Genomic DNA, 20,179 nt, shown 5'->3' on the forward strand with positions numbered 1-20,179 from the left:
TGGACAGGTAAATGCTCAGTTAGTGAGCTTACAGTCAATGCAAAAGATGTATTTATTTTGCAAAAATTTGCAAGGGGTAATTAATTGTTAGCATTATTGGAAAGTTATGATTATCGAGGTCATGTATTTTTGTTAAATTCAATAACCATGTCTGATGTGTTGGTAAGAATGGTGGATAATTATTTGACTGATTTTAAAAATAAAGCTTCAGAATATAAATTTAATAAGTGGTATTCTAATTTGATAGATTGGGGCAAGCCAACATACTTAAATTTTGTGAAACAGTTTAAGGTGGTTTTAGTGGTATTTCATATACAATGTTAACATGTTTAAAAATATGACCTCTCCAAGAATGGAATATTGTGCATTTTTTGATTTAGAAGTTACTTTTGATACCTATCAAGTGATGGCTTAATGTAAAGCTATTGTAAACAAAAGGGTTTTATATTTTGGAAAAGAATTCTTGTCAAGATATGACTTTATAACTTTGTTACATAATAATAATAAGAACTAGTATATTTGTATGTATCAGTTTATTGATAATATTTAATATATTTATTTTTTTGTTTGTTTAGCCACCAGGAGATTTAAAGTTTATAAAAGTGGCAGTCACTGTTGGTGATATTGACAGTGAATTTTGTCAGTGATTTTGGTGCAATTTAACTGATTACAATTTTTCCTTTCTGTTACAGGTAATATGACTTAGTTTTATTTTATTTTCTTTTAACTGTATGTTATGCCGACAATTCACTGCCAATTTATGTTATGTATAATATGCTGTTTTTATTGTTGTTGTTTTGCCCATACAGATAGATATTTACCTTGTACTAATAAAATAAATAAAAAAATATTTAAAAAAATAAATAACTCATACCATCTGTGGACATACACAAAAATTATTATAATCTAATCCATCATAAATATAACATAACATCCTAGTATATCTAGTATTTTAGATCGTTTTAAATCTAACAAATAGTATGTTTCAAGAGAAACAACAGAGAAACTCCTTTATATTGTGAAAGTGTTAGAAAGCCAGGAATAAAATATATTTGTTATTTGATTGGATTCAGTTCCTCCTTTAGAAATCATTACCAAAAAAAATGTTGCATTTTTAAAAGTAATGGGCCAGTTTGTAGATATTTGACTATTTTCAAACTAAAATTAAGCTAGTTATTAATCAATCAAATTATGGAATAAGCCAAAATGTTTATTAACCAAAATTACGAAAAAATATTCAAAAGTCTTCAAGTAATTATAATTATAAAAATTTTTTCAATAACATATATATAAATAAAATGCAACATATCAATTTAAAAACAAGGATAGTATGTCACCATTTAAATAAAATGATACAAACTATTAATCATCTTTTACTTCCCAACACTTCAAACAATACAGTAAATGATTATTTAACAAATTTAATGTCATTAGCAAAAACTAATTATTTTAATATTTCACTTACTGATGTACAGTTTGCATTACTCTTGATGATGTATCACGAATATTTTTCAGCAAGCTACCTGCTCCACCCCTTAAAGTATTAAATAAACCAGCACTACTGTTATTAGCTAAATTAGTATTCATTTGTTGTTGAGGATATTGCACATTTTGTTGATATTGAGAAGTTTGATGTAAAGGAGATTCATGTTCGTTGCTTGATTTTCTTGATGATACAGGAATGTGATGAGCTGAAATTATAAGTTTATAAAGTTAAAAAAATTTTATAAGCTTATTATTTACAATAAATTTAAGTGTAGTAATTTATATGATCAAATTTTCAGTTAAAAATAAATAAATAAATAAATAGAGACCAGGACTAGATGGCACACTTCCAGTTTTCTGTCCTAATTTTAAAGGATCATCCAAATTCATATGCTGGGTCTCAGCTATTTTACGTAATCTTTCTAAAATAGCCTTCACTGTTGGTCTGTCATCTGGATTCAATTGAAGTGTTTCTTCTAATTATTTAAAATATACAATTATAAGTTTTTAGCAAGATATTATCATCACCATCATCATCAAAGTATTATTTCTATAAACCTTACTTATTAAATCATGCAAGTCTTCATATTGCACATCATTTGGAGGAATAGTATATTTAGCATTTAATATACGCAATTTAGCAGAATCTTCAAATGGATGTTCCCGAAAACACAACAGAAATAAAATACAGCCTAAGCTCTATTGATAAAATATATATGTATAATTGTAAAAATACAATTAAAATAATTGAAAATTAATTAATAAAAAAAAATATTTAAGAAAAATCGTACCCAAACATCCATTGCCTGATTAATAGAATAATTGTTGTAAGTATCCAAAATCTCTGGGGGACGGTACATTGGAGTTGTGTGTTTACACATCTGCAAACAAAATTTATAAGAAATGTCAAAATATACATTAATTTTATCAAAATATACCAGATATTATATATATATATATATATACATATATACATATACAGTATATATAAATTTTGATGTAATATATAAAGAGTTTACTTTCTCTTTTTCATCTTTCCCTATTGCACTTATAACATTACAATTCAAATGGTTTGAAACCATAAGAAATATGATTTCTGCCACTTATAACAGATCATTCATATATCTTGGCTGTGCAATGTACAGTACTTGGCTAGGGTTCTGAAAGTTTAAAAAAAATTACCCCTGCAATTTCTAACAACTTTTTAAAAACTGTCAAGGTTTATGACATTCATTTAAAATTACTTTAGGTTTTTTTTAATCTGCTGGAAAAATTGTTTAAATTAGTGATTCCCAACCCATCAAGTGTGTACCCAGGGGTATATGCTTGATGATTTAGGGGGTATGCAAAAAGATTAATAATGGTACATATAAGCCTACTTAAAGAATACTACTGTAAGAACTATATGTAAGATTACTACTGTAAGAATATTTGAGTTCTACATTGAGGTTTTTGGAAACCTCACAGCACTCAATGTTTTGTTTTAAATAGAAATATGATTATATTTTTATTATATTTATCTGTGTCCTTCCTCCAATACTTTTCAATTTTATAAAAAGTTTTTACATGTAATTGTATGCACCGTATAATTGGCCAAGATGGCATTGTTTGAGAAACATGTGAAATAAAACTTAGGAAAATGGGCTGCCAAGGAGGGAGTAAGAAAGTGAAAAAAGGTTGGGAACCACTGGTTTAAATGGTTAAGACATCAGTCTACCACATGGAATTGAATCCAGGTAGACAAAAAATTCTCAATAAGTTTTTAGGGATGGTCTGTCCTGGATATATTGTCCTGTTCCTCACTACTTGGTCCATTGTGGGTCTGGTCAGATCTGTAATGGGCTTGGAAAAAAAAGGTTCTTTTAAGAGCCCACAAGACAGAAAGAGTAAATTGTACAATATATAATTTGGATTTGATTGATGAAATAAGGCAACCTAACAAAATGGGTGCCTCCTAGGAGAACTTTCTATGGGAAAATGCTCCTATTTAGGTGTTAAACAAATGAAGAAAACCTATAAAATTCCATTAGTGAGATACAGATTTGTGACCAACTACCAGTGTTCAGTAGTTTTATCCACTATAAAATAAAAAGATTTTTGTTTTATAGATATAACATTTAAAAACCAAATTGCTTTCATTAATAAACAGTAAAAAGTAATTACAAGTAAATTCTTAGTTTATTCTAGTAATTCTCAAACTTTGGGTTATAGATCCATGTGGACTATAAGACATTTTCTGGGAGCTATAAAACATTTAACTTATCTACAATACATTGAGTAATTAATATTTAAAATTCTTTTCTTTTTATATATAATCTCTCATATTCATATAAAGTAAATATAAGTATGTATAGGTCTACTGCTGTCTATTCATTTAGTTCTAACAAAAATCCATAAAGATTAGAGATAGCAGTGGAAAAAGTACTAAAGCTCCATTATCCTGATTATTGTGTGTGTAGAAAGAAAAACAGGTTTAATAAATAACTTCATTTTAATATTTAAATCTAAGCAGTAAACCAGTGATAACATCATGATATGATCTGGAATAACAACACTGGTTAAATGAAAAATGTATTCCAAACCTTCCAGCTATTTCTGTTTTAGTTACAATAGTGTTCCTTATTATAATATGCAAGATAAACAATGTCCTATTCAAGAAAGAAATGCAAACTTGGCTTTTAAAGCACAACATTTCTTTTTCAAATGAGATGCTAAAGTCAAAAGTATGTAAATTAAAATAAGCTGCAAACAATCAACTATCAAATTGACAGATTTATTGGATAAGCAAAATCACCATATTTCACTTCCTCTGTAACATCCAGACTTGAAACCAATAGAGTCAATTTCGACAGGTTTGACAGTAATTCAAAAAACATAATGTGGCATTTAAATTAGATGACATCAAAAAATTGTGAGAAAAGCAATTCTCACAAATTGAAGAAACTGAATAAAACAAGATGCAGGCATGTTAGAGACTTAGAAGAAAAATTTTGGCAGAACAAAAGACTAATGGATGTAATAACCAAAGATTCAATAATTTAGAAGAGAACAATAGCAAAAGTAAAACTGATAATTCAGAAAATGAAGATGATTTAAATAAATTAGAACTAGGTGATTATGATTATTTTTTATTATTTCTAGACAGAAATAGGTTGAAATTTTGGTTATATTTTATTTTACTGCAAATAGAATATATATATATTTTATTTGTAAAAGAAATGAGATATACACTATGATGTTTTGTCATATATTTCCAATTTTCAATTCAATAAAATTACATAAAGCTTTCTCTAAACAAAATTCATGTATAACAAGAAGCTTAATTAGACAAAATATAAGACTATTTTTATAAATAATAGTTTTATGATTATTAAAATTAAAATTTGCTTTAATGCTTTTCTAATGTTTTGAAACATTTAATATTAACAGTAAATAGAATAAGCAGTTTCATTCACTAATTCATAACCAGTTAATCACAATGTACCTTTTAAACTTTTAAAGTTCAAGAACTCCTTTGTGGTAATGCACAACAATGTTGTTAAAGATTCATCAAATAATCCATTTCCTTCACTAAGTAAATAAATTGGTCCCTGCTACTGTGCATTTTTATTGCCTGGCAAAGATTCATAAAGTAAGTTGTATATGAATTAGCAATTATCAATAATAAATTAATTTTATTTACTGCAAATTAAAACCTCAAATGAAGTTAATTCATCAGAATGAAGAGAATGAAATAATAAATATAATCTATTGTATTGCTAACCCTTCCTTTCAATTTTATATTCAATGCATAATTTTTTCATTTCTCCATTGGAAAAATTAAATTATATCTAATGTCACCAATTGATTTATGGCTTTAGCTTCTCCCTCTAACCTCTTAACCCTTTGCCATCTGCAAAAACATAAATCTGCATATAACAATCCCATATAAACAAGGCTAGTGTATATCAATATGGCTTATTTGATGAGATTATTAATTTCATATATATACTTACTGAAAAGCAATACAGTAAGTTCTTGGATTACAATGGTTTAATGTATTGATACTTACTTGAATTTTCTATTAATCTCTTATTTTTTAAAAAATTTTGGAAAATTAACATAAAGATCCCATTATCAAAAATCATATTAACTAGGTAGCATTACTGGAAATCTATTCATTACTAAGAAACAGTAAATTCAAAGTCTGTTTCCAGCAGACATTTAAAAAAATAGATATGAAAAATGAATAACTTCTGTATAAGTATATTAGATAACTTCCATTTGGATGATATAGGACATCATCATCCATGCTATTTGGAAAGAGATCAATCAAATTGTTTGAATAAAGTAAGGCTAAAAGTATAGCTTATAATGCTATACTTTTTGCCAAATAATTCTTCTGCAAGCACTATGTAAGTTACGGAATATTGTAAATGGGTAGTTGCAATTGTTCATGAAAATGAAGTTTGAGAACAAAGCCTGAAAATAACAACTGACTCAAAAATAGCAGCAACAAAATAAGAGCAACCCACATTACCATCTACAGAAACTCAATCTGTAGAAAAAATTCATAGATAATTTGCAGAGATTATGGAATATTGAGAACACCTATTCTATTAGAGGAGGAAAATCAAATTAAGCAAACAACTTTACCATATCTTAAAAAGTCAGAAACCTCTGTAATGAAAAAAAAAATGACACACAATCCATAAGGATCTTTCTCTAGTCTAATGCTTATCTATTGATACAGATTTGTAAAATTCGAAGTTTATATAATTTCATAAAAGAAGTTAATCCTTTAAATTTATAATAAATTCCTTTAACTAAAGGAATTTGGATCTACAAAAACGAAATATAAAGTGTATGAGAAATTTATAACTCTTTCTGTTTAACTATAAACATTCTCATGGTCAAACCGTGCATAGTTTACACTTACAGGCAAAATTCGTCATATTGTTGCCATTCAATCACCACCTTTAACCCCACACCTGCTAAAACAATTGATCACCTGACTAATTTTCCCACTACAAAAAGTATAAAATCCATCCTTTTTCCCCTCTCAAGGGAGTCGTCAATCGAACGAACAACGACCAAGACGGACATTAACTTCCCTTATACCTACTGTACAACCTTAATTGGAAGACCTTGGGCCCCACCTCACACCGCCTTTAGGAACAATTAAAGCCGGAATATCCATCCGATATTATCTCATATTATTGTGAACTCTCTCTCTCATCCGCGAAGTCGAAGGAGTTTTGTAAATTTTTAATTAGTTAGCAAGTTAAATAAACTCTTGTTTTGTTTTTAAATGGTGTCTTTACTCAACGTAGCCAACGTCTTATCGTTGACCCCTCTAACTCTCCTCTACTCGCATAACGCGTAACTGAATGAAATTCCATCCTTGAAAGAAAGTAGGTCACCGACCTGTGGCCAGAAGGAGAGGACTTCCCGACCTCCCTGGCGGCTCACAGATTATATACATGGATTTATATCATATTTTATGTTTATGTTAAACTTTTTTCCCACAAAATAACACAAAATCACAACTTTTGTAAGCCTGGAATGTGTCCCACTAAAATACATTGTAATCTGTGTTTGTGTGCACTGATTTGAGTGGTCATATCAATATAATCCAATACAGTAAATACAACAATATAAAACATGGATGAAATAATGAAGTAATGATAAACAAACCTCATCTTCAATTAGACTACGTTGCATAGCAGTCCAAGAATTATCTGGTTGATAACATTTTGTTGTTGCACTTCCAAAATCACATAATTTAATGGTACCTTTAGAACTCAACAATAAATTTTCTATCTGTAACACAAATTATTATTGTAAGTTTTAAAATTCTTTGCTGTGAGAAACTTTAATTCAGTTAGTCTATAAAATAATGTTATGTTAAATTAAAAATTAAAAAAATATTTTGCTGACATTAGTTCAATTCTATTAACTATTGTTTTTATTATGTATAAACTTTTTAAATTATTCATTATATAACTGCTAATACTCTTGTAATTATAATACACACTAAAATTTAATAAAATGTTCATAAAACAGTAAAAGGAAGAGCACTCTTAATTAAAATTTATAACAATTTATTTTTAGAAAACTTTTTAAATAATTACTATAGAATAAATTTTTTAAAAATATGAACAAATATAATACAGTTAAATATTTTAGACACTGAAATATCATAATAGTCACCTTGCAAACTTAGGAAAACTATGATTATATCAAAGTAGATATCAATTACTTTCACACACACAAAAAAATTATGTTAAAGTATTGTGGCTGTTAAAGTAAAAAGTAAGTTTCTTAGAAAATCTTAACAGTTGAATTCATTGTGTTTGACACTACTAGCATTGAAATTGTCCCACCTGGAAATAGTGTAAACAGCTAAATATTTGAATACATGACACAGTATTATTTTTATGGATATGATGGATAGATGAATATATATAGTAGTACAAAGAAAAAAATCTCTTGATGAGCAGAATGGTACCTTGTCATCTTCAGTGAGTATCACATTTCTGTTTAGACATCAATAATGGATGTGGCACACACTGACAACAGAGATAATCTAGTATGAATCCTGGAGCATCATGTAACTCTTGGTATCATGATGTGGGGAACTATTACTTACAAAAGTAAAATTAGCTTTAGTTGTTATTATTGGCACTCTCACTGCAATAATGTATGTTCCTGCAAATAATATTGCAACCTGTGTACCTTGCCAGGAAACATCGCAAAATTTCACTTTTTTGCAAGATAAAGAATGCATGGTCACTTACTGTAAAGAGAGTGTAAGATGTCTCAAGCAGATCTTTCTTGGACATCCCAGCCTGGATACCATCAGGTGATACCTATGTCTCATTATTCCACCAGCAACAATCAGCAAACTAAACTAAATATTTGCATGAAACATGGCTGCACATTCTTCAAAATGACATTCATCATTTAATTCTTTTTCTTTCTTGATCTCTTGCCTCACATGCTGATATGTACTGACATACTGATACAGGAGCCATAAGGCTACTGATCTTTGCCATAACTGTTCATTAAATGTTAAATGTCGTAAGAGTTTGAAATTATTGCTTTATTACATGCACATCAATCAGCACAATTACTTTGATTCATGTTCAAACCAATTTTGTAGGTGGGGTAATTTCAATGGAAGATAATATACTAATAAATTGTAAAAATATAGAAATCAAAAGTAATGTATAATCTTTAATTAATTATAAACATTATCCAATTTTACTTTTTGTTATGTTTAAACAAATGTATTAGTAATAAATAGAAACTTAAATATATTACATTAAATAATTTTAAAATTCCAATAAGGGATAATGTACTTTTAAGTCACGATGCACTATTGGAGGTATTTGTTCATGCATATGCTGAACTGCACAACATGTCTGGTAAAAGATTTGTATGACAGTTTCAAATGGCAATGGAGATTGTAGTGATCTTAGGAGATCAATCAATGGTCCACCTCAAATTAAAAGAAAAAGCAAATTAATAAATTTTAAATTTAATATAGTTTCATTTCATAATAGATTAAATATAATTAATCATAACAATTAAAACAAATTTGTTAAAATTATATTAATATTAATATGTATATTTTTATGTTAAATAACTTTATATGAATATATATTAGATGATATGTTAAGACAATATACAGTATAACCTCCAAATAGCAGACATCATCAGGACCAAGAAGTTTGTCTGCTATTCAGACGTACATACATGCCAACAGCCACATTGTATTTTAACCTAGCCATTATAAAGTGAAGAATACGATGATTACAAAAACACCAAATTTTCATTAAGAATGTGAAAATACCAAAATGAATACATAGAATATATAATTAAAATATATTTACAGTATATTACAGTAGACCCCCCTATAATTACGATTCCTATAAAACTGTGAAAAAATTGCGATGGTATCTGTAAAAACGGTAAAAAAACTCCTATAATTATGTAAAACGTCATCGGGCAGCCGAACTACTTTTCCGCCGTCCGTAGCACCACGCTATGGACATTTAGGCGGGTAAATTGAGTTTAGTTTCGTCTGTACATATAATTATATATAAATTAGGTACTGTACATATAATTATATATTAATTATATATAAATTAGGTACTGTATATATAATTATATATTAACTTAATTTATTGTAACTTTGTTATAATTATATATATATTTTCCTCCGCGTAGCGCCACGCTACGGAGAGTTTAGGCTAACTATCGTCTGTACAGTATGTAAATTAGGTACCGTAAGTCTAATACAGTACTGTAATTTTATACATTTCTTGTGAAAGAAACATTTCTTATTCAACGGCGATAAAAATTATTTATATTAATGATGTCTCCAAAGTTCAACAAAGTTTTCGCAGAAAAATAAGTTATCAGAAATCGGCCGCGATTTGGTGTACTGCTTCACGACGAAAACAAGTTTGAGCAATGGCGATGTCAAATGGTGCACACTCGGTAAGTAATCCTACAATTTTTTGTTTATAGCATAGTTTATACGGATTATTCCCAAAAAAAATATACGTATTTTGGAAATGTTGAGTCGGATTAGTCTAGAATCGATTAATTTTATAGAAGAAAACCTTTCAATCAGCCGTAGTCCGTAAACTGCACACATGTCGGGCTGTGATTGGAAGGACTCGTAAGAAATCGGATTCCTAAAGAATGGAACGTATCTATGATCTTATGGGGGGGTCAACTGTATTTTATATTATTTATCTTTTCAACTGTAAAAATCACATTTTAATTGAATTCTAAATATCAAACAGACTGCATAGGATATTTTAATTAAATGGAACATAAAATTTACGACAAAATGTAAATGGTAATTAATTATTAGTTCATGAAAGATGACCTGAGCAGAAGTAATGAAAAAGAAAAATGAAACTGTTATTATGAACAGAAGGGTTTAGGCAATGAAAGTTCAAATGTCAAATCATTATGGCAATTTGCTAGCCATTTCAAGGGATAAGAAATGTATTCAGTATTCTAGCATTTGTAATGTCATTATGATCTAAGCAACTGATAAAAATTGATTTAGTGATTTGTCTACTTTGTAGTTATGAAATAGGTGTAATTTTTTGAACATTTTTGTTTTCAATAAATGATTTATTAAAAATTACTTTAGCCACTAAAAAGCTGTTAAGATCATAAATTATGTTATATATTCGAAAAAACTGACCGAATATCTTCCTACACTTTAAAGTGATCAGCAAATTGCCTTCATAACACGATCTTTGAACTTTCATCAAATAAATGCTGTTGTCTTAATCTTAAATGGTTTCTTTTTCATTACTACTGTACTATGGTTCTTGTCAAATGAATAACTTTGGAAAAGTTTATGGTTTCTTGGTACCGTAAGTTTAATTCCAAAAATAAAACAGAAGTATAACAACATTAATATGTATGATGATAAATGGTAATTGACAACTTAATCTAATTAGTCTTCTCTAATGGATAGTATTGTTTGACTTTTTACAATCCACCCTCTTCCACTATTCCTATTTTAAGCCAGTCTTTACTCAATGCCTACTGTCAAAATTCTTCCTCTAAAAGAGTATTTGAACCAATTCTTTGTTTTAGTTTTAATACACTTTGTACATAATTAATTATTTCAGAATATTGAAGGTGGAATTTTGTGTTTTCATAAGGTAGGTTATGGATGATGGCATCAGTTATTTAGTGTGTCTGCTATTTAGAGGTGAATATAATAGATGTCCTATTGAAAAGTTTGGTGATTGTAAAAATGTCTGTTAAGTAGAGGTGTCTACTATTTAGAGTGACTATTAATGGAGGTTTCATTATTTTTTATTAATATTTGTTGAAAGATAATTTTAAAAATAAAAGAATGATTCCATTTCAACTGTTTTCTGGTGTATAGTTTTAGTTCTTTGAAACTATAAAATTATTTATTATTTGATATTTATNTATTACTACTTAATAGCAAATGAACATTTTCAAGATTTTTCTCAGCTTCAGTAAATTTGTTTAGAATAAGAAGCTGAGAAAAGTCTTGGAAATGTTCATCTGTTACCTAATTTAAGTCTTGGTTAAAATTTAAATGATGTAAAATTAATTATTTTGTGAAGAAACTGAATCATATTATGAAAAATTTATGTTTTTAATATTAGTTATAACAGTATTTCCAAAAAATATTTTAAAGCTAAATTATGCAATATGTAATAGAAATTTATTATTTGATATTTATCTAAAACATCTAAGTTTTTGTGTGTAATGATTTTGAAAACTGAATAAAAATTGTGAAGAATTCATGTATGGAAATTGTAAAAAAATGAAACGAAGAATTCACATATCATATAATTTAATGAACAAAGTGACTTAAATGCACTGAAAATCTCTTTCCATTCAAATTCTTTTATTTAAACAACATTTAATTTAAATAAAATCACAACTGAAAGTATGATTCTTATAATAGTATAATCCACTTATTTTAATCATTTTAAACATGTCAGTACTAAGTAAAACAAATGTAATGTCTGGTTTTTTGACTCAACATTAAAAGGACATGTTTTTATTAATAATACTAATAATTGTAATTGATATGTAATTAATCTGCTATTTGTTGTCTGCTAACATCTTTAACAACAGATAGTTCATAATTAAAGTAAAAAAATTCAGTCTTCAAAAGTTCAGTCTAAAAAATTTTTTTAAATTTTATTGTAAGAAAATAACAAAATAATTAGGTTTAAAGGAAGATTAAGACTGATAAAAATAATTGTTAATGATTATATGTTGAGGCTATAACACAAAAAGGACTTCAAAACTTATATTTACCTGAAGATGATAACTAAATTTTGATTACAACAGCTTAAGCTTTATAGGGATATTTTAACTTATTTGTGGGGCATGCTAATTTTGATAGCATTATATAACTGACGAGAATATCTGTGATCAGAATAAGTGGAGTCTGGAGTCTATTTTATTATGATATTTAATTGTACTGATTTTCTTTACCATATTTGTAAGAAATTATAATTTTACTTTTACATTTTCTTCTTACCAGTACATAATTCAGTCAATAACAGATATTCTGCTTTTCCATGATCAGAATGTTCCTTCTCAATACCAGCAGCTGCAATAAAGCTGATGATATTTGGATGTCCAGAAAGTTTTTTCTTGACATAATTAAGGAATAATTCAAACTGGTTTATATATGATAATAGTATAAATTAGATTACAATACTTTAAAAGTATTTGACTTATTTACAGAATTGAAATTCTCATATAAATAACTTTTAATACCTAAAATTAATTAATGAGGAAAAAAACTAATGATTCCAATTTTAGTAATTCCAACTAGTAATTAGTTATTAAAATTTAAAAAAAAATAAACTGTGAATATATTTGAATAATTTCCTGAGTTGATTCTACATTGGTTTAAAAAAACATCTATTTTAAGCCCATGTTACATGAAGAAAAACTTTGATCAAAGTAATTCATTGATTCTCCTGCTTGTTCTGAATTATAATATAATTTTTGTTCTAAAAAATATGCTTCAGAAATACTTCAAGAACAATATTTAAAAAGTCAACATTGAATGAATTGATGATATAGTATAACAAAATCAATATGATGTTAATGCTACCACTGCAATACCAAATCATAGTTGTTGTCAGTCTAAGTTTATGCATAGATGATATATAAGGACCTTGAATAAGTTCTCGCTGTTTTACAACAGATGGCGTTACCAGAACCACGTGTGTTTATTTTTAGATGGTGACACATCTGTAAGGAAGTACAATAAGCGACCTTGAAATTCAGTATACGTCATTTCACCAAAGTGTAAACAACTTATTTTTTCATTGTGTTAAACATGTCTAGTTTCGTGCTAAAAAAAGATTATTTGCGGGGNTCTAATATTAAAAAGAAGGAAATACAGGAAAGAGGGGGAAAAAAAGGAGAAGACAACAAATAAATTGACTAATAAGACAAAGAAAAGAACGTATTAAGTGCAGAGGAATCGACTACATCAGGGAAGAAACATAGGAAAGAAAAAAGAAAGGATCACTAACATGAGTAATATTTTTATAAATTTACTAGAATAAGTTATTTTAGTTTAGGAGATGTGCCATTTTGGAACCATAGGTAATATTAACCAATTTTTAAAATAAGTTTAACAAATAATGTAGCTGCTGACTTATTTAGTATCTTGTTTAAAATTTTAATATAAGTATTGCTACATTATGAATAATAATATTTGAAATTAAAATTTTACTATAAAAACTAAGTAATAGTTTTCATAATCTCTCAAAACAATTTTGATTTATGAATGTATTGATTTATTGATATATGAATATTGTACATGTTTCATTAAATAATTAAAAAGGCCATTAAATTTGAATGGCACTAATAAGTGAAATAAACTAACTAAAATATCTACATATAAACAGGAAAAACTAACCAAAAATTATTTATTTTTTTTTTATTGAATACATTTTATCAAATTTTTCAAACAAGCAAGGAAAAATGAAAATATATAAATCACTGTAGTTAAGTTAGTTAAGTTATCTTATACAGTATGTAACGTGCAAAGGCAAGAAAAGAAAAAACAAAGTATAAAAACAAGCTTACAAATAAAATCCGATATAAAAATAATAATATAAAAAATAGTAAAAAACTTACAAATCATGATACAATGTAAATAATTACTTTTATATTTGTATTATGATATAATATCTTATATTGTCATTTGTATTTCAAAAAACTTAGATGAAGTATCCCCTAAAATACACTCATAGTAAAAGCAACAGTAATAAAAAACAAATCTGAGAATTAAGAAAAAGTGTATTAAGAAAAAGTGTGAAGACAAGCTGTAAGTACTTCTAACAGGAAATCATCAAAGATGCAATCATTACAAAGAAATATAACCTCCAATAAAATGAATCATGATTTCACTAAAAATTAATATTTATATTTTATAACTAATCATATTCTATCAAACAAATTAATAAAGAACATTTTAAAATAAGTATAACTTTAGAAATAAATAAAAATAATACAGCAATTTTATCCAGAAAATTTAACACTGCTCTCTAAAATTACTAGAAACTGATATCATTATTGACTACATGAAACCTCACTAAAAATCCAAATGAAATAAAATTCCTTTAATTCATGATGCTTGAGTATTTCTTACACATGAATCACAATAAAATCAGTTTCATATAAATTTTTATGATTTTAGATTAAAATAAAGATCATTAAACGAAAAAAGTATCAATATCTGAATGATAAAATAATTTTGCTTAATATATGAATAAATAAAGACAAGCTGTTTCTAACTATTCGTTATTACAAATAAATATTTATTTTACATTTAAGAGTAGTGAAATTTATTTCGAGGCATTTGGTGGAATAGTTGTCAGAGGGAGCTATCTGATACAACTTGTGACAAAATATGCAAATTTGTTGAACAAGCCGTAAAATGTGTTTGTGCATAAATATGCAAATTATTAGGTATGACATAGTAGATGAATGTTTCTCATGGAAATATGCAAATTAATAGTTAGTGAGACGTTTGCAAAGGTTTGTCATTGCATGTTGTGTGTACTCTATGATAGTTTTCTCTACACTATTTTTATACAAAAAAGTTATTTAGGTAAAATCTAATCTTAAATTTTTTAAATTAAATATTACGATAATTTTTGTTCATTTTTAATTTTTTGTTTGATGGTAATACAGAGATAATGCGTTTTGTAGACATCAATTCCAACAAATTTTGGTCTGGTTGTACAACCTGCAAATTTTACCAGTTAATGGAATCTGAATATTTGGAATTAGGTTTGGAACCAATTATTGATAATGCATTTAAATTTGCTGTGAAGTTAGGAATACAACAAATGGATGGTGTGTGCATTTTATGTTCAAAAACTTGTAAAATATATTTTCGAAGTAATAGAAATTCTTGTCTTTTAAGATGTAGCAATTGCAGAAGTAAGTATTCTGCTTACAAAGGAACCTTTAAGGGCAAATGTGGCAATATTTCTTGGGGTGGAATTTTGTCGTTCATATGGCATTATCTTTGTTTGGAATGTACGTCAACAAATTTGGCTGTTGCTGCAGGTATTTCTAGAAAGGCTGGCATCAATTGGTCAAACCACATACATTTATTTATGCTTATAGCCTTGAATAACATGACATTATTTGAAATAGGAGGTCCTAATAAAACCATCAATTTAGATGAGACAGTAATATGCAAATGCAAGTACAAAAAAAGGACATATATTGAAATCTACATAATGGGTCATAGTAGGAATATGCAGAGAGGACAAAAATTGCTTTATTTGTCAAGTGAATGATAGATCTGAAATCACCCTAAATTGGGTTGGGTATAAATTTGTAAATTTTGGTAGTCTAATTATCACCGATGAATGGAAGAGATATAACCACATCGACAGCATTGAAGGAATAGATATTGAACATAGAACAGTTAGTCATTCAAAAAACTTTGTAAACCCCAAAACAGGTGATCATACTCAAAACATTGAAAGGTTATGGGTTATTTAAAAAATAAAAAATAACCTGCCAAAGCATTACACGAATGATCTGTCAGACTCATACATGTATTTGTTTATGTAAAAGAAGTTCATGAATTGGCCTGCTAAAAAACCAAGAGAAAGATTTCAAATATTTATAAAACACTTAGTATGATATATCCAGGTACTGGAAGAATGCCAAAATGGCTGGAACCAGAGACAGTTCCCACTGCACCAGTTTCTAATATTAAAAAGAAGGAAATACAGGAAAGAGGGGGAAAAAAAGGAGAAGACAACAAATAAATTGACTAATAAGACAAAGAAAAGAACGTATTAAGTGCAGAGGAATCGACTACATCAGGGAAGAAACATAGGAAAGAAAAAAGAAAGGATCACTAACATGAGTAATATTTTTATAAATTTACTAGAATAAGTTATTTTAGTTTAGGAGATGTGCCATTTTGGAACCATAGGTAATATTAACCAATTTTTAAAATAAGTTTAACAAATAATGTAGCTGCTGACTTATTTAGTATCTTGTTTAAAATTTTAATATAAGTATTGCTACATTATGAATAATAATATTTGAAATTAAAATTTTACTATAAAAACTAAGTAATAGTTTTCATAATCTCTCAAAACAATTTTGATTTATGAATGTATTGATTTATTGATATATGAATATTGTACATGTTTCATTAAATAATTAAAAAGGCCATTAAATTTGAATGGCACTAATAAGTGAAATAAACTAACTAAAATATCTACATATAAACAGGAAAAACTAACCAAAAATTATTTATTTTTTTTTTATTGAATACATTTTATCAAATTTTTCAAACAAGCAAGGAAAAATGAAAATATATAAATCACTGTAGTTAAGTTAGTTAAGTTATCTTATACAGTATGTAACGTGCAAAGGCAAGAAAAGAAAAAACAAAGTATAAAAACAAGCTTACAAATAAAATCCGATATAAAAATAATAATATAAAAAATAGTAAAAAACTTACAAATCATGATACAATGTAAATAATTACTTTTATATTTGTATTATGATATAATATCTTATATTGTCATTTGTATTTCAAAAAACTTAGATGAAGTATCCCCTAAAATACACTCATAGTAAAAGCAACAGTAATAAAAAACAAATCTGAGAATTAAGAAAAAGTGTGTTAAGAAAAAGTGTGAAGACAAGCTGTAAGTACTTCTAACAGGAAATCATCAAAGATGCAATCATTACAAAGAAATATAACCTCCAATAAAATGAATCATGATTTCACTAAAAATTAATATTTATATTTTATAACTAATCATATTCTATCAAACAAATTAATAAAGAACATTTTAAAATAAGTATAACTTTAGAAATAAATAAAAATAATACAGCAATTTTATCCAGAAAATTTAACACTGCTCTCTAAAATTACTAGAAACTGATATCATTATTGACTACATGAAACCTCACTAAAAATCCAAATGAAATAAAATTCCTTTAATTCATGATGCTTGAGTATTTCTTACACATGAATCACAATAAAATCAGTTTCATATAAATTTTTATGATTTTAGATTAAAATAAAGATCATTAAACGAAAAAAGTATCAATATCTGAATGATAAAATAATTTTGCTTAATATATGAATAAATAAAGACAAGCTGTTTCTAACTATTCGTTATTACAAATAAATATTTATTTTGCATTTAAGAGTAGTGAAATTTATTTAAAACTATAAAAATTGAAGATTTTTGAATAGTTATCAAAATCAAAAATAAACAATTATATAAACAACAAATTCTTATAACAGATAAATTTGTTCTGACTGAAAGAAAGCATCTGAACACGTCTGTGAAAACTGTACTGATTAAATCAGCACAGAATACAATCAATTCTATTAAGTAATCTGTACTGACTAAACTCTAACAGAACACTGAAAATGTCTTTGGTAACAATATAAGCACATTCTCTAATATAATTAATATATATATATTTTTTTAATATTTAAATTTTAAAATTATTCCCTAAATTAAAAAATTATCTCAATGAAAAAATAGCCATTAGAGAAACTTTTAATACAAAAATTTTGTTAAATTTTAGTTTTAAAAAATCTTTAACATAGACTAAAATAAATTACTTCTAAAAAATAAATACCTTGAGAGCATATTCCTTCCCAGAAGAAAGACTTTGAGCGATAAACACAAATCCAAATCCACCTAACACACAAAAAACAATGATTTTTATAATAAGAATTTAAGAAAACTTTTTAAATTTTAATTTAATTATTATATATAATTTAATGCATAAACATAATTTTAAAAATTTTAGCATACTATAAATGGAAATTATTAAACTGAAAAAAATCATATTAAAGATTTAATTTATTGATGAAAATTTAATAAATATATTCAATGAAAAGCAAGAATTTGTCATGTCTTGAAAATATTTCATTAATAACAGAAATAAAATTATTTAAATTTTAAAATAAACATTTAAAAATACTATGTAAAATAAAATTGAATAGCTCAATAAATTTATTTAAACTACACCACAAAACACCAGAATGTGTTAAATACTGTACTCTTAGAACCTATAACTGGTGTGATATATAAAACAAAAGATAAAGATCACTACAGACGTTTTCGAACTGCTGTGAGTTCTTCAGGTGTGAAACAAAATTAACTGATGGGACAGAGTAAATGTTACAGAAATTTGAGAAATATTAGAAGGTGTTACATGAGACACATGCGTGTTCGCCTGGTTGGCATATCGTGACCTTAAAGTTCGGAGTCCATCAACTCCTGCCAGGCTGGCGACAGAACCAACTCATCCTTAAAATTGATGCAGTTGTCAATGAGGGTTGATTTAAAAATGTGAATGGACTCTAGTCACTTAAGGTGTTTGGCGTGTGACGTAGTATGTATGAGCTTTGCCTGGTGGAAGGCTGCCTCAATGCCGGGTCGGTGGCGTATGTGGCGAGGGCGGAAGTATTTCTATGATGACATATGTCCGCTATATGTTCCTGTACTCTGACTTCCAAGGAGCATTTTGTGGATCTGATGTAAATTAGGTCCTTATCAAACCTGTTGTCCCTAATGGGAATACTATACATGCAAGGGAGTTTTTTCTGGTTAGATGGGTCTTTTCCATTGCGAAGGATGTCAACCAGAAAAGACCTCGAGCACATTTTTAAATCAACCCTCATTGACAACTGCATCAATTTTAAGGATGAGTTGGTTCTGTCAACGGCCTGGCAGGTGTTGATGGATCTGAACTTTAAGGTCACGATATGTCACCCAGACGAACACACATGCATCTCATGCAACACCTTCTAATATTTCTCAAATTTCCATAATGTTCGCTCTGTCCCATCAGTTATTTTGTTTCACACCTGAAGAAGAACTCACAGCAGTTCAAAAACATTTGTAGTGATCTTTATCTTTTGTTTTATATATCACACTGGTTATAGGTTCTAAGACTGCAGTAAATTTATTTAATTTTTAATATTATGATATTGACATTAATTAAATACTCAAAAACAAGGGGTGTCTGATATTGAAAGGTACAAACCAAAATTACACTAAAAGAGTTTATAATTAAAGAAATAATTTAATACATTCCACAAAAAACTACACACTTTTGTTTATTTCTCGACATAATTTCTGTAAACATTGAGACATTTATCCCAGCATGACACTAGTTTGAACATTCCTTCATGGTACTGTTGCTTGTCAAGTTGCTTGAAGTAGTCCAGAACAGTGTCTTGCAATTTCTCCTGATCCACAAAGCATTTCCCACCAAAAATTTCTTTAAAGGTACAAATAAATGAAAATTTGAGGAAGGTAAATCTGGACTACATGGAGAATGTTGCAGGACCTTCATTGTGCCAACCACAGTTTTGTTTGATTTGATGTGTGGAGTATAGTCCAGATTTAGCCCCTTCGGATTTTATTTATTTGGACCTTTAAAGAAATTTTGGCAGGGAAACGCTTTGTGAATCAGGAGAAATTGCAAGACACTGTTCTGGACTACTTCAAGCAACTTGACAAGCAACAGTACCATGAAGGAATGTGCAAACTAGTGTCAAGCTGGGATAAATGTCTCAATGTTTACAGAAATTATGTCAAGAAATAAACAAAAGTGTATAGTTTTTTGTGGAATGTATTAAACA

General features: G+C 27.5%; 1 protein-coding gene across 3 annotated transcripts in view; it reads right to left on the minus strand.

Moving 5' to 3' along the window:
* The window catches only part of LOC111633105 (cyclin-G-associated kinase-like), a 40,267-nt gene extending 27,598 nt beyond the window's left edge, over nt 1-12,669 (minus strand). For 2 of the 3 annotated variants that reach the window (XM_023377637.1, XM_023377635.1), the window contains exons 1-7: nt 12,536-12,669; nt 8,829-8,968; nt 7,162-7,287; nt 2,277-2,366; nt 2,049-2,184; nt 1,815-1,961; nt 1,466-1,691 (exon numbers count right to left, since the gene is read on the minus strand). In XM_023377637.1, coding sequence (XP_023233405.1) covers nt 1,466-1,691; nt 1,815-1,961; nt 2,049-2,184; nt 2,277-2,366; nt 7,162-7,287; nt 8,829-8,870 — 767 coding nt within the window. In that variant the 5' untranslated portion in view covers nt 8,871-8,968; nt 12,536-12,669. Of the gene's footprint in view, nt 1-1,465; nt 1,692-1,814; nt 1,962-2,048; nt 2,185-2,276; nt 2,367-7,161; nt 7,288-8,828; nt 8,969-12,516 lie in introns of all 3 variants that reach the window. The other variant, XM_023377636.1, reaches the window with a different exon arrangement.
* Nucleotides 12,670-20,179: the final 7,510 nt, after the last annotated feature.

Source organism: Centruroides sculpturatus, unplaced genomic scaffold (assembly GCF_000671375.1).
Source record: "Centruroides sculpturatus isolate CEXI.00-Female unplaced genomic scaffold, Cexi_2.0 scaffold835, whole genome shotgun sequence".
Classification (NCBI taxonomy): domain Eukaryota; kingdom Metazoa; phylum Arthropoda; class Arachnida; order Scorpiones; family Buthidae; genus Centruroides; species Centruroides sculpturatus.